Source organism: Sapajus apella, unplaced genomic scaffold (genome assembly GCF_009761245.1).
Source record: "Sapajus apella isolate SASKATOON/1434 unplaced genomic scaffold, GSC_monkey_1.0 scaffold25, whole genome shotgun sequence".
NCBI lineage: Eukaryota > Metazoa > Chordata > Mammalia > Primates > Cebidae > Sapajus > Sapajus apella.
This window is the reverse complement of record NW_022436965.1, coordinates 18,401,275-18,427,699: the sequence shown is the minus strand read 5'-3', so window position 1 is coordinate 18,427,699 and position 26,425 is coordinate 18,401,275. Positions and strand designations below refer to the sequence as shown.

General features: G+C 37.6%; 1 protein-coding gene across 13 annotated transcripts in view; it reads left to right on the top strand.

Moving 5' to 3' along the window:
* PRRC2C (proline rich coiled-coil 2C) overlaps positions 1-26,425 on the top strand; it is a 106,079-nt gene that overhangs the window by 53,590 nt on the left and 26,064 nt on the right. For 12 of the 13 annotated variants that reach the window (XM_032291385.1, XM_032291387.1, XM_032291396.1 and 9 more), the window contains exons 13-23: positions 142-311; positions 725-974; positions 1,933-2,143; positions 4,350-6,608; positions 9,294-9,502; positions 13,684-13,838; positions 14,711-15,614; positions 18,376-18,461; positions 23,746-23,934; positions 24,105-24,356; positions 25,769-25,861. In XM_032291385.1, the coding sequence (XP_032147276.1) occupies positions 142-311; positions 725-974; positions 1,933-2,143; positions 4,350-6,608; positions 9,294-9,502; positions 13,684-13,838; positions 14,711-15,614; positions 18,376-18,461; positions 23,746-23,934; positions 24,105-24,356; positions 25,769-25,861 (4,778 nt within the window). The remainder of the gene's footprint in view (positions 1-141; positions 312-724; positions 975-1,932; positions 2,144-4,349; positions 6,609-9,293; positions 9,503-13,683; positions 13,839-14,710; positions 15,615-18,375; positions 18,462-23,745; positions 23,935-24,104; positions 24,357-25,768; positions 25,862-26,425) is intronic. The other variant, XM_032291384.1, reaches the window with a different exon arrangement.

Here is a 26,425-nt window from a genome sequence, read left to right as displayed (position 1 = left end):
AAAATAATGTTTTGGGATGTCAGATATTTTCTTCCTCATTAACTTTTTTTATACCTCAGTCTATTTCATTCTAGTGTAAATATCTTGTGTTTGATAAGTGTCATAGATGAATACTGTTACCTTCACCTTTTCTTTGGGCAGAGGAGGAACCTATTTTCACTAGACAAGACAGCAATCGCAGTGAAAAGGAAGCCACACCAGTGGTGCATGAAACAGAACCAGAATCAGGATCTCAGCCTCGTCCGGCTGTATTATCTGGCTATTTCAAACAGTTTCAGAAGTCTTTACCACCACGATTCCAGCGGCAGCAGGTAATGATAAAAATGTTGTATCGTGTATGTGTGATTAAAATGGTTTATTATGCAATCGTCTGGGAAATTAGACATAAAACTTATAACGCATAAAGCACACAAAGTTCCCTTGAAATTCTTTTTCCTTGTAAATAAAAGTTAACGTGGGTTTAACCTTGACCTTTTGTGTCATTCCTTTTTATCTTCTGCCCCATTTATATGCACCATCTTCCGTTTTTAGAAAATATATTATACAGTGCCTGAGTAAAAGATAAAATGTTGTAGTTCATCTTTCAGTCTTTTGCCAACTCTAACTGTTAAATATCTTTTGAACTCTTACTTTTCCTTCAAGGATTCAAAACAGGCCATTATTTTGTGATATTAATTTATCAGGTGGAACTAAAATCTCAAGATACCGGATCTTACTTTTTCAGGAACAGATGAAACAGCAGCAGTGGCAGCAGCAGCAACAGCAAGGTGTACTTCCACAGACTGTTCCTTCACAGCCATCCAGTGGTACTGTCCCTCCTCCACCACACAGACCTCTTTATCAGCCCATGCAGCCTCACCCTCAGCATTTGGCTTCCATGGGTTTTGATCCAAGGTGGCTCATGATGCAGTCCTACATGGATCCTCGAATGATTTCAGGAAGACCTGCTATGGATATTCCACCCATTCATCCTGGTCAGTTGAATTTGCATTTATAGTTTTACAGGATCAAAATTGTTTTTTCCCTGCTTTTAGTTTCAGTTCCTTTGAGAGTTGTAATCTAGGAAAAACTTAAACCTCTAGATTTTTAATCGGAAAATTATATAACTTTCAGCATCAAGTAATTAAATGTCTGCCACTCATATCACCTATGTGGCAAGAACAAATTATTAGTTTGTTTCTGTTTTGTAAGTATTATTTAAAACTTTTTAGATGGAAATAATTCTCTGTCTTATTAGCAGTATCTGTTATTGGCTACATTGTTGTTGTTCTTTAAAGTGTTTTCAGCATTTTACTTTTGTCCATGTGTTATATATATTCCTTTTGAAGTTCCTCCTCTATCATTTACCAGCCTAACACTTAAATTTCTTTATAAGTTAGGGGAAAAAAAACAAGTGAATTAGCAGTCTTTTATGGAATCCATCAGAATAAATCTAGATAATCTGTTACCAGAATGTTACAGAGAAAAATTTAGGGATGATAAGCTGATCACAAATCATGTTTTGATTTTTAAATTTATACTGGTATTTGGAAATTTAAATGCCATATTTTTTAGAATATTGACCAACTAAGGTAGGTTAATGGAATCCAGAAAAGAATTTTCTCTGAAAGTTATCATGGTATAATTTATAATGTTTGTATTGATATCCAGAGTCATAATACTTGGTATCTGATTTTTATACACATATTTCTTTCTTTTGAAGTAAAACAGGCTGCCATTGTGATTTTGCTTATTTTGCTTCCTTAGTTTTTAAATGCAATCTTTATTTAACAGCAGTGATAAAATCTCATTCACAGAACCCTTACATAATTTCCACCAATCTTTTACTGTAGGAAAAAAATACTTTTAATATAGAGAATTCCATGTCTATCATGTTTTGTTTCTTTCATTTTTCAAAATCCTCATTTAATTTTTTATGAACTTTTGTTACAGGAATGATTCCTCCTAAACCATTAATGAGAAGAGACCAGATGGAAGGGTCACCAAACAATTCTGAGTCATTTGAGCATATAGCTCGATCTGCAAGAGATCATGCAATTTCCCTTTCTGAGCCTCGTATGCTGTGGGGGTCAGATCCCTATCCTCATGCTGAGCCTCAACAAGCAACTACTCCCAAAGCAACAGAAGAGCCTGAGGATATAAGGTAATAAATTATTTCAATTTAATAGACTATACAGAATATTTTGGTAATAGGAAAACTATGGTGTTTCTGAAGATCATTCCAATTTAGGACGGAACCATAAATCTGTTTCCTTCTATTTAATTTAGCATATTAGACTTATTCTTTGGATATATTCTCTGTATTCGTTAGGGCATTTTGTAACATGGTTCTGTACTGAATTGTATGCTGTAATTTAGTATTAGATGTTGAAATTGGCGGGGTTTTCTTGAAATAGGAACTTGTTCTGTTATTCAGGCTGGAGTGCAGTGTTACAGTCTTGGCTCACTGCAGCCTTCACCTCTTAGACTCAAGTGATCCGCTTACCTCAGCTTCTCAAGTAGTTTGAGACTACACACGTGCACCACCACACCCTGCTAATCTGTATATTTTTTGGAGAGATGGCGTTTTGCCATGTTGCACAGGCTGGTCTTGAACTCCTGGGCTCAAGCAGTTTGCCTGCCTTGACCTCCTAAAGTGCTGGGATTACAGGTGTGAGCCACCATGTGCAGCCACTTGGCAAGTCTTTAATTTAGAGTAGGTATGAAGAAATTTAAGTATGTCTACAACACTTATGTAGTAACTAAAGTGTAAATGTAATTTTTCCATCAGTGAGCCCTTTTTTTTTTTTTTTAACTTTCTTTTTTTTTGAGATGGAGTTTCGCTCTTGTTATCCAGGCTGGAGTGCAATGGTGTGATCTCGGCTCACCACAACCTCCGTCTCCTGGGTTCAGGCAATTCTCCTGCCTCAGCCTCCTGAGTAGCTGGGATTATAGGCACACGCCACCATGCCCAGCTAATTTTTTGTATTTTTAGTAGATGGGGTTTCACCATGTTGACCAGGATGGTCTCGATCTCTTGACCTCGTGATCCACCCGCCTCGGCCTCCCAAAGTGCTGGGATTACAGGCGTGAGCCACCGCGCCCGGCCCAAGCCTTTTTTTTAAACAGTATTTTAGGTAACATTTTTAAGGCCAAAATAAGGAGAAATAGAATAATGCAAAGTTAACTTTGAAGTGGCAGACAATTGGTGGTAATAATTTATAGTCATATAGTTAGAACTTCCTATTTTTTTATGGAGTATTTTTTTCGTAATGTTTTATAAGTATTTGTAATTAATTGGGACACATAGGCTTACTATAGTGTACTCTTTTATTCTAGGTGGAAATTATTAGAAATTCACATTAGCATGGTCTTAACTTTGTTTTTCCTTAAGGAATAAACTTCATTTATTTATTTACATTTTGTATTTTTATTTTTTGAGAAGGGTCCCACTCTGTCAGCCAGGCTGGAGTGCAGTGGTGCAATCACAGCTCACTGCAGCCTTGACCTCCCAGGCTTAAGTGATCATCCCACCTCAGCTTCCTGAGTAGCTGGGACTGTAGGCATTAGATGTTGAAATTGGCAGGTTTTTTTTTTTGAAATAGGAACTTGCTCTGTTACTCAGGCTAGAGTACCCAGCAATTTTTATATTTTTTGTAGAGACAATTTTGTCCTGTTGCCCTGGCTGGTCTCAAACTCCTGGGCTCAAGTGATCCTCCTCCCTCAGCCTCCCAAAGTGCAAGGATAATAGGCATGAGCCACTGCTCCAAGTCCATTTATTTTTAATAGTGGCAAAAACCACTTAGAACATTAGATCTACCCTCCTAACAAAAATTTAATTATACAGTACCATGTAGTTAACTGTAAGCACAATGTTCTACAGCATATCTCCACAACTTTTTTTTATCTTGCGTAACTGAAACTTTATACCAGTGAAATAACAGTGCCCTATTTCCCCCTAGTCCAGCCCCTGGTAGCCACCATTATGGTTTCTGCTTTGATAAGGTTGATTACTTTACATTCCTCATGTAAGGTATTTGTCCTAACTTACTTACTTCACTTAAGCATAATGTCCTCAGGGTTTATCCATGTTATAGCACACGGCAGTATTTCCTTTATTTTTACCCCTGAATAATATTCTGTTGTATGTGTATACCACATTTTCTTTATCCATTAAGATATTGGATATTTAGGCTGTTACCTCTTGGCTATTGATAGTAATTCTCTAAACTTTTTATGTAGAGAGAGATTCTCATTATGATTAAGAGTCATTGTTTTCTGTTTTATATTTAGAGGGATTATTTTGTTGTATACTTACATGTGGGAAGGATTGCTATGTTGGTTATACCTTTGAATTCTTATTATCGTAGGCCTGAAGCTGCATTGGATCAGGAACAGATTACTGCTGCTTATTCTGTAGAACATAATCAATTGGAGGTTCATCCAAAGGCAGACTTTGTCAGAGAATCAAGTGAGGCAGAAGTGCAAAAGTTTTTAAGCAGATCTGTGGAAGATGTTAGACCTCACCATACTGACACAAGTAATCAATCTGGTTGTTTTGAAGTACCTGATCAAAAGACCTTATCCACTCCTCAAGAGGAGCGGATTTCAGCTGTAGAAAGTCAACCTTCCCGGAAAAGAAGTGTTTCCCATGGATCTAATCATACGCAAAAACCAGATGAGCAGAGAAATGAACCATCTGCAAGCATTCCTAAAGTAACCAGCAGATGCATTGATTCAAAAGAACCAACAGAAAGGCCAGAGGAGAAACCAAAAAAGGAAGGCTTTTTACGATCTTCCGAAGGACCAAAACCTGAAAAAGTATATAAATCTAAATCAGAAACTCGTTGGGGTCCACGACCAAGCTCCAACAGAAGGGAAGAAGGTAACGATAGACCTGTGAGAAGATCGGGTCCCATTAAAAAACCTGTACTTAGAGATATGAAAGAGGAACGAGAACAGAGGAAGGAGAAAGAAGGAGAAAAAGCCGAAAAGGTCACTGAAAAAGTAGTTGTAAAGCCTGAAAAGATGGAAAAGAAGGATCTTCTTCCTTCTGCACCACCACCTCAGCCACCAGCACCGATTCAGCCACAGTCCGTTCCACCACCAATTCAACCAGAAGCAGAGAAAATTCCTTCACCTGAAACTGCAACTTTGGCTCAAAAACCATCTCAGGATACTGAGAAGCCTCTGGAACCTGTGAGTAGTGTTCAGGTAGAGCCTGCAGTTAAGACTGTAAACCAGCAGACTGTGGCAGCACCAATAGTCAAAGAAGAAAAACAACCTGAGAAAGTTACCAGCAAAGACCTTGTGATAGAGAGGCCTCGAACAGACTCAAGACCAGCAGTTAAAAAAGAATCAACTTTGCCTCCCAGGACCTACTGGAAAGAAGCTAGAGATAGAGATTGGTTTCCAGATCAAGGATACAGAGGTCGAGGCCGAGGTGAATATTACTCCAGAGGTCGAAGCTATAGAGGTTCTTATGGAGGGCGTGGCAGGGGTGGTAGAGGACATACTCGAGATTATCCTCAATACAGAGACAATAAGCCCAGAGCAGAGCATGTACCCTCAGGGCCTCTCAGACAGCGAGAAGAAAGTGAAACACGAAGTGAGAGCTCTGATTTTGAAGTTGTCCCCAAAAGAAGACGACAGCGGGGTTCAGAGACTGATACAGACAGTGAAATTCATGAAAGTGCAAGTGACAAGGACAGTTTAAGTAAAGGCAAACTTCCCAAAAGAGAGGAACGACCTGAAAACAAAAAGCCTATAAAGCCTCAGTCTTCTTTCAAGCCTGATAATCAGGTTCGAATAGATAATAGACTGCTAGAAAAGCCTTATGTAAGGGATGATGATAAATCTAAACCAGGCTTTCTTCCTAAAGGAGAGCCTACAAGGAGAGGCAGAGGGGGAACATTCAGGCGTGGTGGAAGGGATCCTGGAGGCCGTCCATCACGCCCTTCCACTTTACGAAGGCCACCTTATCGGGACAATCAGTGGAACCCAAGGCAGTCAGAAGTTCCTAAACCAGAAGATGGAGAGCCACCAAGAAGACATGAGCAGTTTATTCCTATAGCAGCAGATAAACGACCTCCAAAATTTGAGCGAAAATTTGACCCAGCTAGAGAAAGGCCTCGAAGGCAGCGTCCTACCCGACCACCAAGGCAAGACAAGCCGCCTCGATTTAGACGGCTAAGAGAGAGGGAGGCTGCTTCAAAATCAAATGAGGTAGTAGCAGTGCCCACAAATGGCACAGTTAATAATGTGGCTCAAGAACCAGTTAATACTGTTGGGGATATTTCGGGGAATAAGACACCAGATTTATCTAATCAGAACTCTTCAGATCAGGCAAATGAAGAATGGGAAACAGCTTCCGAAAGCAGTGATTTCAATGAGAGGCGAGAGAGGGATGAAAAAAAAAATGCTGACTTGAATGCACAAACAGTTGTAAAGGTCGGAGAGAACATTTTGCCTCCAAAGAGGGAAATTGCAAAAAGAAGTTTTTCTAGTCAGAGACCAATAGATCGCCAGAATCGACGTGGCAACAATGGTCCACCCAAATCAGGAAGGAATTTCTCAGGTCCTAGAAATGAAAGGAGAAGTGGCCCACCATCAAAAAGTGGGAAGAGAGGGTGAGTACTTTGTTTTAAACATAGTTGATTTTGCACCTTTAAAGAAGCTGAAAGTAGAGTTGATGAATTACGTAAGGAGCCAGTCTACAGAGAGGACCAAAAAACATTGTTCTTCCCAGATGCTTTATTTTCTGTTCTCAAAGTGTAAGGGTACTTAAGGAAGAGAAGTTAGGGTATCTTAGGAGTCTTTGCCTCCTAAGTTACATTTTCCAGAGGACTCCTTGGAAACTAGAAGCTTTGGAAAAATTTGTGCATCTTGCGGGGGGATATGTACAATGTCCTTATTTGGTAAGTTATCTTACCTGATGAGTTGCCCTCCCTTCTTTTTCAGTTTCTCCTTATAAACCTCTAGTGCTACACAGGTATCCTCTAAGATTTCAATTAATGTTATAACCATATACTTTATCACTCTATACTGGTTTCTTGAGAATTAGTATTGAACCTTAAGGATAAATTGTATTCTCATCTTGAGTTACAAATCTGTAATCAACAGTCATCTAGAGAGAGGCCCAGAAAACAAAACCAAGGACACCAATAGCATGGCAATGGATTTTTTTAAAAAAGAATTTTTCTAAAGTGGCCTTAAAAAAAAAAAAAAAAAAAACGTAAGGCGTTGGTTATAGTAAGCTAGTATTGATTTCTTTAGTATTAGAAAACATTATAAAATAGCAGTTAAGATTCAGAGTGCCTAGGTTCAAATCTAGGCTCTGGTACTTTCTAGTTGCTTCCCTTTTGCTTCCTCACCAATAAAATGGGGAGAAAATAACAGCACTTAATGTGTGAAGATACTAAGATGATACTTGTGATGCAGTTAATACCTTGTGTATAGTAAGTAGTCGTTATTATGTGTTCCCTGCTTTTAGACCAATTGTAAGATTTGCAGCCTGAGCTGATAAGAATTTAAGAATTTATTTGGACTGCACGGTATTAATCTGAGGTCCTTAGTTTTACATACTTAGCACTTCAGGTTACTATACTTGTAAGGTATATTTGTCTACTTTCTGTTGATATAACTGAATACCTGAGACTAGGTAATTTATAAAGAAAAGAAATGTATTTCTTGCAAATCTGTTGACTGCAAAATCCAAAGTTGAGGTACCACATCTTATGAGGGCCTTCTTGTTGGTAGAGACTCTGCAGAGTCCCAAGGCGGCATGCTTATCACATGGTGAGGGGGCTCACAAGAGGTGGCAGAACTGGCTTTTATAACAGACCCATTCATGATAATTAACCAACTCCCTTGATAACACATTCATTAACCTGTTAATCCATGAATGGATCAGTCCATTCAGAAGGACAGTTACCTCCCTAAAGTCCCCACCTCTCACCGCTGCTGCATTGGGGATCAAGTTTCCGACACATAAACTTTTTTGTTTTCTTTTTGAGATGGAGTCTCACTCTGTCACCCAGGCTGGAGTGCAGTGGCATGAACTCAGCTCACTGCAACCTCCGACCCCTGGGTTCAAGCAATTCTCCTGGCTAAGCCTCTCTAGTAGCTGGGATTACAGGTGTGTGCTACCATGCCCAGCTAATTTTTATATTTTTAGGAGAGACAGGGTTTTGCCATGGTAGCCAGGCTGGTCTCAAACTCCTGGCAGGTAATCCGCCTGGCTTCGCCTCTCAAAGTGCTGGGATTACAGGCGTGAGCTACTGCCCAAACATGAATTTTGAGGGATACATGCAAACCACAGCTTTAGGGAAAGTATTTTTGCTATTCCAGATAATTTTTAAAAGGGAAATTTTAAACTTGGAATTTGAACATCCCTTTAAAATTCCAAGAGAATCAGGATAACCAAAATACTCAGCAGGATAGTTCATTTGCTGTAACCAAACTATTAGAATTTTAAGTAACAATACTCAGGGACTATTTTGATATGATTTTTGTGCCATGTAGATAGATAGCAATAACTTTGAACCTGTAGAAATGGCAGTGACTAATTATAATCGAATGTTTTATAAGAGTACCATGTAGAAGAAATGAACTCATTCTTCAAATGTTTGAGGTTATGGCCAGGCACCTAGTAAGCTTTTATCTTGAGTAATACGATAGGCTAAGGTGGAAATGAATTAGTACACACCCATTTCCCATGATCATTTTCACTTGGAAATTTTTTTTAAAAAGCCTGAAAGTTATTCTTTTAGGAAATAAGAACTGTTAAGAACTGTAGGAGATAACATTTGGTTTTTGAAGCGAATTATTTCCATATTAAAGGTTTTTCAAGTAATTATATCAATGTGTAAATCTGATAGTATTTTTTAAAATGTACATAGTTGTAATTATGGAATGCTTTTTAAAATTTTTGTTTTTATATGCTGGCCACTTTTGGAGAGCATTCATTTGTGAATACTTTGAACTTGCTTGGATCACAGAAATTTTCTGCTATAAACTGTTAATTAGCTCATTTATAAAATGATAGACAAATAGACTCTAAGAACTTCTGGTATAATTAGAATTGTAGAATATAATTGCTGGAAAGAACTCTAGGGAGCTAGTCTACTTTATTAGGAAAATTGGTTTTAGTGAGATTGTATTCAACAGAAGGCACTAATGCTTGTTTGGTTACAGTTAGGGTTTTCTATCCCAACAGTGTTTCATCTTAGAATGAACTTCAGAAACTGCCAATAAGCATTTTTCTTTTGTTTGGATAGGTTGAAATAGTAATATCTCAAGATATTTTTTTGTAGGCCATTTGATGACCAGTCTGCAGGCACAACTGGGGTTGACTTTGTCAATGGCAGCTCTGCACACCATCAGGAAGGAGTATCTAATGGTACAGGACAGAAGAACTCCAAAGATTCTACTGGGAAAAAACGAGAAGACCCCAAACCAGGTCCTAAAAAACCCAAAGAGAAAGTGGATGCTCTGTCACAGTTTGATCTCAACAATTATGCAAGTATGTCCTAGGTTCCTTTCATTTCATTTGTTTATTTGTTACATTTTAAAATGTAGATGCCACAATTAAGTCTTCTAAGAAGGAAAGAGTTGGATGTTCAAGGTACACATAGTGGCTGATTATGAAACACTAATTTTATGAACTTAAGCTAAAATAACTCCAGCTTTTAGTGTAGCCTTGAACACTTAATAAAATTTTTGTTAAAAATAATCAATCCAACAGCATTGCACTATTCTTCAAAATAAAGGGGAAGAAAAATAAACACTCTGCTTTGCCAGATTTGAGAACACACAGAAATCCGAATTAAGATTCTTAGTTATATCAGTATAGATGCTGTATTATTAATAGAAAAGAAATGTTAAATTCAGTGAGTTATGACCTTGGTAAAATTGGTATCTAAGATAAGGCAAATAGAGAATAAATAGTAGGACAAGGGGCATTGTCACTGTGGATAAATATTTTAGGAAAGCCATGAAGTAATAGAGGATCAAATGTGAAGGATAACACAAGCAACAAGAAGATTTTGGATGAGGAAACAGACATGGAATATCTGTGTATAGACATTTGTATATGTGAAATGTGCTACTTGCCATTCATTTGGATGAAACTGGAAATACTGAATAAAATTGAGAGATTTCCTAAGTTTAGACCAGATAGTTGTAATTAATAGTAGCAAGGGGAAAGTTGGGTTAGTTGCAGTTACTCCCATTTTAGAGATATAAATGAGGTTTTTCTTTCGTTTGCCCAAATGTTATTTGTACATATTAAGCCCTGATTTGAGCCCAACTCATGGACATTATTTTTAACCAGTGGTTCTCAAAATGTGGTCCCCAGATCATCAGCATCACCTGGAAATTTGTGAGCAATGCAAATTCTTCATTTGTTTGTTTGTTTGGAGACAGAGTCTTACTCTGTTGCCCAGGTTGGTGTGCAGTGGCAGTCTTGGCTCATTGCAACATCTGCTTCCTGGACTCAAGCAATTCCCCAACCTCAGCTTCCCGAGTAGCTAGGACTAGAAACATGAGCTACCATGCCTGGCTAATTTTTTTTTTTTTTTGGGTAGAAATGGGTTTTTGCCATGTTGTCCAGGATGGTCTCAAATCCCAGAGCTTAAGCCATCTGCCCGCCTCGGCCTTCCAAAGTGCTGGGATTACAGGCATGAGCTACCACGCCTAGCCATAATATTGCTATATTAAGACTCTATATATTTCTGAAGTGGTGATAGAAATTAAGCTCTTTATTTCAGCTCATTCCAGTTATCTTTAAGAGTTAGTCATCTTTAGTTCTTTTTCCTGATAACATTGTTTAAGTAATATCTCTAATCTAAAATGTTAAAAAGAAGAGGGCATTGGAAACTGAAAGTAGTGTTCAAATTTCCATAAATGCTACATGCAATTGGGTGAACTAAGGAAGTTGAAATAATAAGATAGGCTTTACACACACATTTTAATGTAAGTGAAAAACTGAGGTCAATTTAGAATTATGATGAGGTTTTTCCACATGAAATAAGGTGTGTGTGACATCCTTTGAAAAGACTTTTCATTGAAATGAGAATATGCTTCATTTTACAGAGTTAATGAGTTTTAAAAGGATTCTAAAAAAGAGATATAAGCGTCTTAGATAAATTGGAATCAACTGGATTTTTTTCTTCTGAAATCAAGTTTCACTCTTTTTTTTTAAAGACAGCCTTGCGCTGTCACCAGGCTGGAGTGCCGTTGTGTGATCTCAGCAACCTCCACCTCCTGGGTTCAAGTGATTCTCCTGCTTTAGCCTCCTGAATAGCTAAGATTACAGGCACGTGCCACCATGCCCAGCTAATTTTTTGTATTTTATTAGAGACTTTAGTGGAGGGTTTTACCATGTTGGCGAGGCTGCTCTCAAACTCCTAACTTCAAGTGATCTGCCTGCCTCTGCTTCCCAAAGTGCTGGGATTACAGGTGTGAGCCATTGCACCTGGCCAAAATCAGCTTTCTATTAGAAAAATGGAATAACAGTAATAGGGTTTTTGTTTGTTTTTTTTTTGTTGTTGTTGTTGTTGTTTTTGTTTTTGTTTTGGGTGAGACGGCGTCTCTCTTTGTCACCCAGGCTGGAGTACAATGGCGTGATCTCAGCTCACTGCAACCTCTGCCTCCCAGGTTCAAGCAATTCTCCTAACTCATCCTTCTGAATAGCTGGGTCTACAGGCATGTGCCACTATGCCCAGCTAGTTTGTTTGTTTTTATTTTTATTTTTTTTTTTGGTATTTTTAGTTGAGAGAGGGTTTCATCGTGTTGGCCAGGCCAGTCTTAAACTCCTGACCTCATGTGGTCTACCTGCCTTGGCCTCCCAAAGTGCTGGGATTACAGGTGTATGCCACCATGCCCAGCCAGTTTCTAAAAAGTGTTCATTTCATTTTCATTTCATCTCTCAGTCTTTATGTTAATGCTAAGTTTTAGTTATTTTAGAAGAATTGTTTGTAGATAGTTTTCCTGTGGCCCGTCCCTGGATCATATACCTATGTTGCCATACCTAACAAGTATCACCTTCCCCTGTTGCCGTACTTAACAGGTTGTCACCATCCTGAATTGTATACTTGTTTCCAAGAAAAATATTTTTATTGTATGTGTAATTTCCAATTAAAACATATTTTGTATTTTTGAAAATTGAATTTATTTAAATTACTTTACCCTTTCTTGATAGTTATAATTGTTCAGACGTTATACCTGTAATAAAAAATTACATCACCTTAGCTAATTTTTCTTGGAAATATTATTTGATGGATTTATATTTCACATACTCACTGGGATATAGAATAATTTTAAGATAGCCAAAATAATGAATGGTTAGTTGGAAAATAAGTTGAAAAATGATCTTGAGTTTTTCATCCCCTCGGTAATTCTGGTATGTGTTCACCTATCCTACCTTATATTCACACACAGCTTACACATTTATTTTAATTTATTAGCTTATTTATTTATTGAGACCAGGTCTCGCTCTCCCAGGCTGGAGTGCAGTGACATGATGGCAGCTCACTACAGTCTCAACCTCCCCAGCTGAAATGATCCTCCTACCTTAGCCTCCCGAGTAGCTGGGACCACAGGCGTGAACAAAAATGCTAATTTTTGCATTTTTTTTATAGAGACAGTGTTTCACTGCATTGCTATATACAATATTTATTTTTAACGACTCCACACTGTAGACAAGGGTCTACATAAAACAGAGACATTAAGAGTCATAAGACCAGCTAGGCTGGTCATCTTACCTTAAACAAATCAACTTATTTCATTTTTTAAAAACAATATTTATTTATTTGTGTTTGTTTTTAAAGTAGAGACAGGGTCTCCCCATGTTCCCCATGCTGGTATTAAACTGCTGGCCTCAAATGATCCTCCCACTTCGGCCTCCCATCATGCTGAGATTACAAACATGTGCCGCAGCACTAAGCCAGTTTATTTCATTTTTTGAAAAAGATAAATAATAATAGCAGCCACCTCTTAGAATGGTTAGATGCAAATGAGGTAGAATGCTATATAGATCTTTTAAAGCACTATACAGATCTGAGGCTAACAGAGGTTTAAGACATAGGATAATTTTGTTTTCTGTATTTTGTTTTTTGTTTTTTTTTTCTTTTTTAAAGTCATTACCTCTGTATTACTTAAAGAAAGAAAAAAGACCTGCGTCATTCAAAACAAGTATTTTTCGGATAGAGTCTTACTCTGTCACCGGGGCGGCAGTGCTGTGGCACTGTCTCTGCTCGTTGCAACCTCCACCTCCCAGGTTCAAGCTATTCTTATGCTTCAGCCACCCGAGTATCTGGGACTACAGATGTGCACCACCACACCCATGTAATTTTTATATTTTTAGTAGAGACAGGGTTTTGCCATGTTGGCCAAGCTGGGCTGAAACTTCTGACCTCAAGCAATATGCCCGTCTCAGCTTCCAAAAGTGCTGAGATTATAGATGTGAGCCACTGCACCTGGCCAGTTTTAGGATTTTTATTTAAAACTTTAATTCTGTGAAATCTTTTTCAAATCTTTACAATGAATGGCCATGCTATAGGGTGGGAAATAGGTTATATACAGTATAAGTTACAGGAACTAGGCCTTTGGCTAGTTTTAAAAAAAGTACTACTGTACTAAACATTTTTATTAACCTTTTCATTTGAAACACAAAATATTTTAAATTCTTTTTCATACCCAAAGGTGTTGTTATAATTGATGATCATCCTGAAGTAACAGTAATTGAAGATCCCCAATCAAATTTGAATGATGATGGTTTTACCGAAGTGGTATCCAAAAAACAACAAAAACGTTTACAGGATGAAGAACGCCGAAAGAAAGAAGAACAAGTCATACAGGTTTAAATCTTGTTTCAGCTTGTTGCTAGTTATTTGGATTTGTTGCCCAAAGTATATTAGCAAATGGTCAAGGTTTCTGTCTACTTGTAAAGTCAATGCTATATTCGTTTTTCAAGTGTTAGGATTGTCATCATCTTCCCAACTTATAACCATTTTGACTGGAATCAAAGGAAATTTTAAATAAAATATAAGGACTGTAGCTCCTTATATTTTGACTTAGAGCAAAGACTATCTTTACTTTAACAACATATTGTATACTGGGGACACCTTATTTGCCCCAAGGCAGAGTTGAGTTGATTTTAAATTATCTTGGGAAGCTTAATGAACACAAATGTCATGAACCAGTAAATTTTGGATTTCTGACTTACTAAAGTATTTATTGTAATCTATGTTAGTTCACTTAAATACACAGTATGAATCAAGATAAATTATTCAGTTTAATTTCATATAACCTTTTATTTAGGAAGGTAAAGTAGTAGTGTATCTATCCTATATCATAACATACCAGCCACACTGCCCAAATTAATGTCTGTGGCAAACATATGAGTTAAGACTAAATAGCATTTTTGTTAGCTCAGGTAAGGTTTGCCGTCAAATGAATTTACTGCAAACTTTCTTAGTTCTTGAATTTCAAAATTGTGTACCTGTATGTCACAAATGTGTAATACCTGTTTGTCTTTTGTCTCTATATCATCTTGGCTTCTCATCATTTAAAATCTTATTAGCAACCCTGAGATTTTTGCTGTATGAGGATATATTCTGAAAAGTAAACAAGCCAAGTTAGTGGGAATTAGTTTTGTTAAAAATTGCATTTATGAACTGTTGCTTTCAGCTGCATTATTGACAAAAATGATCCCTATTAATTTTTTAAGGTCTGGAACAAAAAGAATGCAAATGAAAAAGGAAGAAGTCAGACTTCTAAGCTTCCTCCAAGATTTGCCAAAAAACAGGCTACAGGGATCCAGCAAGCACAGTCTTCACCCTCAATTCCACCCCTAGCTTCAGCTCCACTTCCACCTTCAACCTTAGCTTCAGCTTCAGCCTCAACCTCAGCTCCAGTTCCAGCAACCTTAACTCCAGTTCCAGCCTCAACCTCAGCTCCAGTTACTGCCTCAACTTTAGCTCCAATTCTGGCCTCAACCTCAGCTCCAATTCAAGCCTCACCCTTAGCTCCAGTTTCAGCCTCAGCCTCAGTCTCAGCTTCAGCTCCAGCTTGTACATCAGCTGCAGCTATAACCTCTTCTTCAGCTCCAGCCTCAGCCCCAGCTCCAACCCCCATCCTTGCCTCAGTTTCAACCCCAGCTTCTGTCCCCATTCTTGCCTCAGCCTCTATTCCCATTCTTGCTTCAGCCCTAGCACCAACTTCAGCTCCAGCGTCAGCCCCGGCAGCCTCTTCCCCAGCTGCCCCAATCATCACAGCACCAGCTGTCCCAGCCTCAGCCCCAGCCGCCTCAGTCTCACTTGTTCCTGCCTCAGCTTCCGCCCCAGCCCCAGCCCCTAGCCCAGTCTCAGCCTCAACTCCTGCCCCCTCTGCCCCAGCCCAGACTCAAGCACAGACCCACAAACCAGTCCAGAATCCACTACAGACTGCATCACAGTCTTCAAAACAGCCACCACCATCAATTAGGCTGCCTTCAGCTCAAACACCTAATGGTACAGATTATGTAGCCACAGGAAAATCCATCCAGACCCCACAGTCACATGGCACTCTGACAGCTGAATTATGGGATAACAAGGTGGCCCCACCAGCTGTGCTGAATGATATCTCTAAGAAATGTAAGTGTGCAAATGAGAAATGAGGGGCGGGGAATGGCATGGGAATACTGAGGGTTCTTTTCAATTTTATTTGTATACCCATTAAGTGTTTTCTAGACATTATTTTTTATTGTAGGAAAAAGTAGTAATCCTCTCTTAACTTTCTTAAAATTTTCGTTTTAAGTATGTTTAACAAGCATTTTATGGAAATAATTTTGTGTTGATGAGAAAATAATAGGCAATGTTTGAGGGGGGCTTGTCCATGCATACCTCATTTGATTACACTTTGTGGACACTACATTTTTAACAAATTAAAAGTTCATGGTAACTGTGTCAAGCAAGTCTTTTGGTATCACTTTTCCAATAGCATGTGCTCCTTTCATGTTCCATGTCACATTTTGGTCATTCTTGCAATATGTTAAATTTTTCGTCATTTATCTGTTAGGGTTGTCAGTTAGTTATCTTTGATATTGTAAGTTTCAGGGTACCATGAACACCCAAATAAGATGGTAAACTTAACTGATAAATGTTTTATGTGTTCTGACCACTCCATTGACCAGCTGTTCCCTGATCTCTACTTCTTCTTGACCTCTCTATTCTCTAAGAACTCAACAATATTGAAATTAGGCCAATTAATAACCCTCTAGTGGCCTCTAAGTATTCAAGTGGATGGAAGACTAACATATGTCTCACTTTAAATGCTGGAAATAGTTAAGCTTAGTGAAGAAGGCATGGTGAAAGTCAAGATAAGTCAAAAGTTAAGTGCTACTTCAGTAGTCAGCACTAATGATAAGAAAGTAAAATAGCCTTTTTGCAGATACAAAATTTTAGTGGTCTGGAGAGCAGATCAATCCAGCTGCTCTCAATTCCCTTAACCCACAGCCTAATCCAAAGCAAGTCCCATATCTCTATTCAATGCTGTGATACCTGAGAGAGGTGAGGAAGCTGCCAAAGAAAAGTTTGAAGCTAGCAGAGGTTGGTTCGTGGAGTTTAAGGAAAGCAGCATCTCTATTACATTAAAGTGCAAGGTAAAGCTGCAAGTTACCCAGAATATCCAAAGCTGAGAAATTGATAAAGGAGGCTACATTAAATAATAAATTTTTAATGTAGACAAACAGCCTTGTATTGGAAGAAGATGCCATCTTAGGCCTTTCATGGCTATCGAGGAGAAGTCAACGCCTGACTTAAAAGGACAGGCTGGCTCTCTTGTTAAGGGCTAATGTATCTAGTGACTTGAAGCTGAAGCCAGTACTCATTTACCATGTTTAAAATCCTAGAGCCCTTAGAAAAGTATGCTAAATCTACTCTGCCTGTACTCTAGAAATGGAACAACAAAGCCTAGATGACATCACATCTGTTTACAAAATGGCATATCTAATTTTTTTTTTTTTTTTGAGACAGTGTTTCACTCTTGTTGGCCAGGCTGGAGTGTGGTGGCACAATCTCAGCTCACTGCAGCCTCTGCCTTCGGGTTGCAAGCAATTCTCCTGCCTCAGCCTCCTGAGTAGCTGGGACTATAGGGGCACGCACCACCACGCCTGCCTAATTTTGTATTTTTAGTAGAGACAGGCAGGGTTTTGCCTGGTTTGAGACCAGGCTGGTCTCAAACTCAATCCACTGTGCCTGGCCCGTACATATTGTTTTTAAGCCCACTGTAGAGACCTACTGCTCGGGGGAAAAATACTCAAAAGCTTTCCTTCAAAATATGATAAGCTTGTGGACAGTGCACCTAGTCACCCTAGAGTTGTGAAGAAGATGTACAGGAAGGTTTATGTTTTCATACCTTCCAACATGGCATCCATTCTGCAGTCCATGGATCAAGAAGTATTTTGACTTTCAAGTCTTATTATTTAAGAAATACATTTTGCCACAGTTTCCATAGACGGTGATTCCTCTGATGGATCTGGCCAAAGAAATTTGAAAACCATATGGAAATGATTTACCATTTTAGATTCCTTTAGGAACATTCATGATTCATGGGAAGATGTCAGAATATCAACATTAATAGGAGTTTGGAAGAAGTTGATTATAACTCTTATAGATGACTTGGAGGAATTCAAGACAATCAGCGGAGGAAATAACTGATGCAAAGAAAGTTGTTCCTTGTGATGGAATCTACTCCTGGTGAAGAAGATGCTGTGGATCTAGACTATTTCATAAACTTAGTTGATTAAACAGCAATGGGATTTGAGACTGTTGACTCCAGTTTTGAAAGAAGTTCTGCTGTTTGGGTAAACAGCATCACATGCTACAGAGAAATGATTCATGAAAGGAAGAGTCAGTCGATGTTACAGATTTTATTATTATTTTAAGTAACTGCCACAGCCATGCTAGTTTCAGCAAACCCCATCCTGGTCAGTTAGCAGCCATCAACATTTCTACCGGCAAGACTCCACCAGCAAAAAAATTATGATTCAAAGGCTAAGATGATGATTAGCTTCTTTTTTAGCAATAGTTTTTTAAAAATTAAAGTACGTAACTTTTTTACTACATGATGCTATTACATATTAGACTGTAGTCTAATGCAAACATAACTTTGTTATGCACTAGGTAAACCAGAAAATTAGTGTGACTTGTTTTATTGCAATACTTCCTTTATTGCAGTGGTCTGGAACTGAACCCACAATATTCTGAGGTATGCCTGTATGTTGAAACATACGAATCTTTTTAAGTGTGATTTGAAAAGTGATTATAGTAGGAGATTAAGGAAAGGGTTAAATGGTTAGAGGTTATTAGACTGTAAATCTTAATGGTCATGTTTTTTATGGCTTCTTCTTTTCAGTAGGTCCCATTAGTCCACCACAGCCACCTTCAGTCAGTGCATGGAATAAGCCCTTAACATCGTTTGGATCAGCTGCATCATCAGAGGTAGGAATAGGCTTTTAACAACATTGATGGGGTCAATGTGCTGGGTTTTCCCTAAAACTTCAGTGTGACCGGGTGTGGTGGCTTACACCTGTAGTCCTAGCATGATGGGAGGATTGCTTGAGTCCAAGAGTTCGAGACCAGCCTGGGAAACATAGCAAGATCCTCTCTCTACTAAACAACAACAAAAATATAGGCAGGTGTGGAAGCATGTGCTTGTAGTCTCAGCTACTCTGGGGCTGAGGTTGGACTATCACTTGAGGCTGGGAGGTCAGGGCTTCAGTAACGACATAACTGTGCCACTGTACTCCAGCCTAGGTGATAGAGCAAGACCCCATCTTGGAAGCAAAACAAAACTTTTAGCATGCCTCAGAATTAACCTGGAGGGCAGTTAAAACAGCTTGCTGAGCCCCTTGCCCATAGTTCATGATTTATCAGTTCTGGGTTGAGGTTTGAGTAAATTTCTAACAGTTTCCCTCTTGCTGCTACATCTTTACATTTATAAGATGTGCCTCACTTTTAGACATTAAACACTTGTTTTCAATCTTGTCTCAAGAAGGATCTTACGATACAGAAAATAAAAGTGCAGTTACTGTTTTCTGGACTTTGCTCCCATGTTTCTATCTTGAGTAATTAAGTAGTGTAAGTACTTAGAAACTGTTTATAGCAGATTGTTATTCTAACATAATTTCTCAAACATTAAATTGGTAAATGACTGTTGGGGTCAGTGATTCTTCATTCATTCATTGAATGAACATTTATTAAGCACTCACAGTATTCTAGGCAGTGTTCTTACCCATGGGCTTACAAAACTGGGACTCAAAACAGTCAGAAAGCCCTACCCTCATGGGAACTTCCATTGTTGTATGAGGAGAAACCACTAATAAAAAAATAGCGTATGTTTAATGATGATCAGTACTGTGGAGAAAAACGAAGCAGGAAAGGTACATAAAGAATTTTCCAAGGTGCACGAAGACAGTTAATGTAGGGTGACCACAAAAGCCTACTTAGATAATGCTTGAGTTAAGGATTTGAAGGAGGTAAGAGAGCATGCTATTCAAATGTCTAAGGAAAAGAGATTCCAAGTTTAGCTAATAGCAAATATGAATGCTATGAGATAGGAGCATGCTTAGTTTATCTGAGGAAGTTCAGGGAAGTCCACGTGGCTGGAGTGAAGTAAGAGATAGAAAGAGAATAAATGAGGTTGGAGATCACACCTGAGTAGCAGGTGGATCCCGTAGCGCCTTTGGAAGAGGTAGGAAGACATTGGAGGGTTTTGAGCAAGGAGTGATAGGATCCGACTTTTAAAATTATTCTGGGTGGACCGTGAAAAATAATCTATAGGCGGCAAGAGTAGAAGTTAGGATATTTCAATAATTGAATGATGATAGTTTAAAACCTGGGAAGTGGCCTGAAAGGCCATAAGAAATAGTTGGTTCAGATTGAGCTAACAAGATTTACTAAAGTGTTAAATGTGGGGTATGAGAAGAGACAGAGGAGCCCAAGTTAGTGCCATAGTTTTTGAATTGAGCAGTAGGAAGTACTAGAATTTTCAGTAACTGAGATTGAAACACTATACATGGATCAGGTTCAGGGGGAAGATAAGGAGTTCAGTTTTTGACATGTTAGTTTTAATATGCTTATTATACCTCTGAGCGGAAATATCAAATAGGTAGTTGGATGTGAGTCTATAGTTCAGAAGAGTTCATCTAGTTTGAAGATAGGAATTTGAATCATTAGCATATAGATAACGTTTAAAGTGATGGAATTGTATAAGGTTACCAAGGGAGAATGAATTATTAGAGTAGTTAGGAAAGGGAATAAAAGATTAAGTCTTGGGGCTTTCTAACTCTAGGAAATGTAGGACTTGGAGAAGCTGAGTGATTAGAGAAGTATCCTAAAAGGAAAGTGAAAGATAAGTTCAAAGGAGGGATAGACTATTTAGTATGTCAGATGGCTGCTGGTAGGTCAAGTAATATAGGTGTTCAGTTGATGGTTGGAGTTATATAATGGTCACTGATGAGTTTGATATGAATATTATTGGTGAAATAGTAGGGATGAAAGCCTGGATGAAAGAGTGAGTTTAAGAGAAAATGAAACATGAGTACCATTGTTTCTCCATATCTGTGGAGATCGGTTCTCACCACCATAGAAACCAAAACCCAGGGATGCTCACGTCTCACATAAAATGAAGCAGTATTTGCATATAACCAATGTGCATCTTCCCTATGTACTTTAAATCATCTCTAGATTAATTATACACCTAACACAATGTAAATGCTATGTAAGTTGTTGTTACACCATATTATTTAGGGAATAATGACAAGAAAGAACATTCTGTATACTACTGACACAACCATTTATTATTTTTTTCTGAGTATTTTCCATCCATGTTGGGTTGAATCCACAGATGTAGAACCCACAAATAAGGAGAGCCAACTGTATATAGAAAGAACTTGAATGTCATTTTGCTAATAAAGGAGTACAGAAAAAATGGGGCAGTAGAAGAAGATACAATTGAGATTTTAATTTTTTTAATTTTAATTTTTGTATAGCCTACAGCTGCTAAAAGATTTTTAGTTTCTTTAAAGAAGTCTTCCTGGTACTTGTATCTCCACTCCAGTTTTCTGACTTAGTAGGTCTAGAGTAGGCCTCATCATCTGTTTTGATGTTACAGATTCTTCAGAGAACCCTGTACAGCTCAAGGGTCACTGCATTCAACATTTGAGAGTCTCAGTTTAATGCTTTGTCTTCTGCCTGTTGGTATTAGCATTATGATTAGCCACAGAGAGCATTTCAAGATTTTTCATACTGGTATGAAGGACAGAATGAAAGTTTCTTTCAAACTGCAAGATTTTTCTTGCAACTATTCTACAAGTTTATAGTGATAAATGGGTGTTTGCACTTGCCTTCAGTCAGTTGTGGAGCAAGATATTTTAGTGGTGTCTCCTTTTTCTATCATACTCTTTTCTTTGTTGTCTTTATGTTCTTTATATTTTCTGGATAGTTGATTTTTTGTGAATGTCTTACATGATTTTGAAGTTTCTCCTCATGATGAAATTTTGTGTTAGCAAAGTTGACATTTCATAGGATGGAAAGAATTCCCTAATGGAATTTTTCTTAGATTATTCCAGTGAAATAGAGATCTTAATGGTTAAAGTTATCAATGCTAGTTACACAACTAACCTTACTAAGACTTGATATATTATAATATTTTCTAAGCTTTTGTCATTCTTTTTTATGTATATTTCATAAACACTTTTGTTTTGAAGGATATAACATTCTCTAATAGTCATTAACTCAACAGTTTTCTATTAAATATATACTTAACATTTTTGTTTATACAGTTAATAGCCTTCACGGTCTACTTACTGCATCATTTTCTTTTCTAATACTAACTGTACACTAAGCTGACTGTAGAATTTCAACATTGACTAAAGCAGAGAAATTTTTATTCCAATTTACATCAGTATTTGCCTATACATCCATGTGTTGCCTAATATCAGAGGTGTATCCTGAGAAATGGGTCATTGTGTGAACATTATAGAGTCTACTTACAAAAACCTAAGTGGTATTGCCTACTGTATTCCAAGGCTATAGAGTATAGCCTGTGGCTCCTAGGCTACAAATCTATACAGCATATTACTATACGGAATACTGTAGGCAGTTGTAACACAATTTTAAGTATTTGTTTGTCGAAGCATAGAAAAGGTATGGTAAAAATAACAGTATTATAATCTTATGAAACTACCCTTGTATATGTGGTCCGTCATTGGCAAAACATCACCATTTTATGGCACATGACTGTATTTGAAGGTGACTATTTAGATATTAGAAATAAATCTGAATTACATGCCTCGTTCATACTCTTGACATTACATCCTGGTAGATACAACATTAACCTTATGTAGTAATTGACCATTCTAGGTTTAGGAATGCCAAAAATGACATGGAGTAGTGATTCAATCACTCTTCACTCTTCTTCTTTTTTTTTTTTAATTTTAATTTTTATTCTATTTTTATTTCCTATTTTGTGATTCAATTATTAAAGCAAGCTGTAGTTTAATTTTGATCCTATTTTTGTTTTATATGTTTGTCTTTTCATGAAAAGATTGTTATAACAAAGCCCTAGGTCACCTAACCTCCTGCTTGTCTGTCTTCTACCACTGTTCTCCATACCTGCTATGCTTCAGCCTCACTGACCTTTTTTGTTCTTGACCTTTACCCTAGGTATGTGGTCTCCCTAAACTCTTTCCACTCATCTTGTCTTTTAGATTCAGTGTCAGTGTGTCCTCCTCAGGGGCTTTCTCTGTCTAGCAGTCTAAAGTAACTGGTCTTTTAACCCTAATTTGTTTTTGCATATTCCTTCTCTGACTTTTTAGTTCCTTATTTACTTCACCTGCTAGAATGCAAATTGTGCAGTTATACTAATGCTACCATCTGATTAGCACAGAGAAGTTACTCAACAAATTAGCTTGGTTTTTGGATGGTTTGTTTTTGTTTGTTTGTTTGTTTGTTTGTTTTTTGGGGATACTTGCTCTGTCGCCCAGGCTGCAGTGCAGTGGCATGATTTTGGCTCACTGCAACTTCCGCCTTCTGGTTTCAAGCGATTCTCCTCCCTCAGCCTCCTGAGTAGCTGGGATTACAGGTGCACGCCACCATGCCTGACTAATTTTTGTGTTTTGAGTACAGATGGGGTTTCACGATGTTGGTCAGGCTGGTCTTGAACTCTTGACCTCATGATCCGCCAGCCTTGGCCTCCCAAAGTGCTGGGATTACGGGCGTGAGCCACTGTGCCCGGCCCAAATTAGCCGTTTATGGATTGATTGCTTAGATGTGTGCTCTACATTACCAATCACAAAGTTCTTTATTATATATTTCTTTAATTTTATTTTCAAAGCAGATTTCTGAGAAGTAGGTGACACTGTTATTACTGTCTTTTATTTCGAGTTCATTAATCTGTTTGTTGGTAGAGGTGTCTTTGTGTGTTGCTTTTACGTTTGTTTTAAATGAGGAAACAACTTGAAGTTGTGCTTTGCCTGTGATCACATTCATGAGAGCCAGGACTTTAAAAACTCAAGTCTTGTCCTTGTTTCATTTTATCAGTTGTTTTCTAGCACAGATAAACAGCAGTTAAGATAAAATTATCATCCTAAAATATAATTGTCAGTCTCAGTTGACTTGTAGATTTCTTTAAACCTTCTATTGTACTTAAACTATATGGTGCTTCATAAATCAGTCACCTCTGAACTATGCTTGGCCAGCAAGTTTTCAAATATTCTTCTAGGGAGCGAAGAATGGTCAAGAAAGTGGACTCGAAATTGGAACTGACACAATTCAGTTTGGTGCTCCAGCTTCAAATGGAAATGAAAATGAAGTCATTCCTGTGCTTTTGGAAAAATCTACTGACAAGATCCCTGAACCTAAAGAACAGCGGCAGAAGCAGCCACGGGCAGGACCTATCAAAGCCCAGAAGGTAAATATACTTTATAATCTAGATAAAATTTTACTAAGGCCACTGACACGAAGAGTAAATAATAGTTTTAAAATTGAACTTAGTTTTAATGAATGAATATCATTGATAGTGATGCCATGATGAAAGATATTTATCATAAACATCGTTTTATCATAAACATTTGACTTTAGCTTCCAGATTTGAGTCCAGTAGAAAACAAAGAACATAAGCCTGGTCCCATTGGAAAGGAACGTTCATTAAAAAATAGAAAAGTAAAAGATGCCCAACAAGTGGAGCCAGAAGGACAAGAGAAAGCAAGTCCTGCTACAGTCAGAAGCACAGATCCTGTCACGACAAAGGAAACTAAAGCAGTCTCAGAAATGTCTACTGAAATAGGAACAATGATCTCGGTATCATCTGCAGAATATGGTACCAATTCAAAGGTAAGCCACATATAGGGACTGCCAGTTCAATAGATGGAAACCATTTCTAAAATGAATGGGAAAAACAGCAACAGTATGCTTTTTTTTTTTTTAAATTCTTGATGAGGCATGTAACTCTAGATTATTTTTACAAAGATTTTATTTCATGGTTTGCGTGTGTAATCTAAAGAAATTCTTCGTAGCAAATTTTATTTTATTTTTTTAGGAAATTTAAATTCTGGACTATTTGAGTAGCTTAAAGTGAAAAATGTCTACACAAAATCAGAATACTTTGAAAAATGGCTCAATATGACTTTTAATAGAATTATAGTGGAACTTTGTCTTGCCCGCTGGTGACATTCTAACACCAGGAAATAAGGCAGACTTTTAGTAACTCCAGTATAGCCAGTTTTCTTTCATAGTTGGAACAGATTACTGTTTCTTTGGTTGAGCACTATAGGATATTGACTCACATTTAGGGGCCACATTGAATGAAACGCGTATCTAAAAATACTTATTAAGACAAGATGTTGGTTGACTATGGGAACTGACACTTGTGGGAATAGCAAACATATCTGCCATCTTATGTTGACTCTGGGACATAAACTCAACTGAGAAAAAAGTTACATGTAATTTTTTTTATATCGTCTGAATATTATTCCTTTTTTAATTGCTGTAGGATTGAATTCATAAAAGTAATAGCTTATGTGGCCATATGCTACCATATTTCAAAATGAGATCTGTGACAATAAAGAAGGAGTGTACCCTAAAACCTAATTAATTGCAACAACAAAGGTTGTGGTAATTGATAGTAAGCTATAGAATGAATGTGGGAAACACATAAAAGGTTCTTTTAAAAACCTAACTTATTTAAGATAACCCACAGAAATAAATATTTGATACTATTGACAGTCACCTAATACTAAATGCACAGGAATGCAGGAGTAGTTGAAATTATCCCATTGTTAGTTGATTAATAGAGTGAGTTGAGCCTTAAAGTCTGCTCTTTTCTCCTGCTTTCTTCCAAAACAACTTTACAACTATTAGACTATCATTAGAAAGTGAGCAATTTGGCCAGTGGTGACTCATGCCTGTAATCTCAGCACTTTGGGGGACTGAGGCAGGCAGATCACTTGAGGCCAGGAGTTCGAGACCAGCCTGGCCAACATGGCAAGACCCCATCTCTACTAAAAATACAAAAATTAGCTGGGCATAGCGGCACACACGTGTAATCCCAGCTTCTTCTGTGACCAAGGCACAAGAATCACTTGAGCCTGGCAGGCAGAGGTTGCAGTGAGGTGGAGATTGTGCCACTGCACTGTAGCCTGTGTGACAGCAAGACTCAAAAAAAAAAAAAAAAAAAAAAAAAAAAAAAAAAAAGTGAGCAATTAATTCAGTTTCACATGTATTTTTTTTCTATTACTACTTCACAGGAGTCTGTAACAGACTATACTACACCTTCTTCTTCTCTGCCTAACACTGTGGCTACTAATAATACAAAGATGGAAGATACTTTGGTTAATAATGTAAGTAATCAGTTTGAGATGTGTCAAGTTTGGTTAGGAACCTGGCTATTGTTATCTAGTATATTATTTCATGTTTTATTTACTGTAGTGGTCAGTATTTAACTCAGAGAAAGAGTTTTTAGTAAATTTGTTATTAGGAGCACTGTAATGTAATTAGCAAAAATAGTCAAGGCTGTTTTTTATTTTTCCTCTGAAGCCATCTGCTTTCCATTTAAGATGAAGACTTGTGGTGGGTAGGCTTTTTTTCATAAATACTAATCTTATTAACCTGGTATTGGTAAGAATTTTTTTTAGCTCTCACATTTTACAAATTCAACATCAATGGTTGATGATTTTGTTCTTACACAAAACCTTTTTGTAATTCAGTGAAACCTAACTTATTTAAGATGACTAAAAATTAAAACCACAACTATAGAATTCCCAAAGAATCAAGTATGTCTTTAAAAAAGGGGGAAAAAACCACAGTGTGTTAACAACATTCTTGTTGTATAGATTGAGCTATAATGTATTGTATACATAAGTACGCCACTCACTCTGAGATGCTCTAATTTAAGATGATGTTAA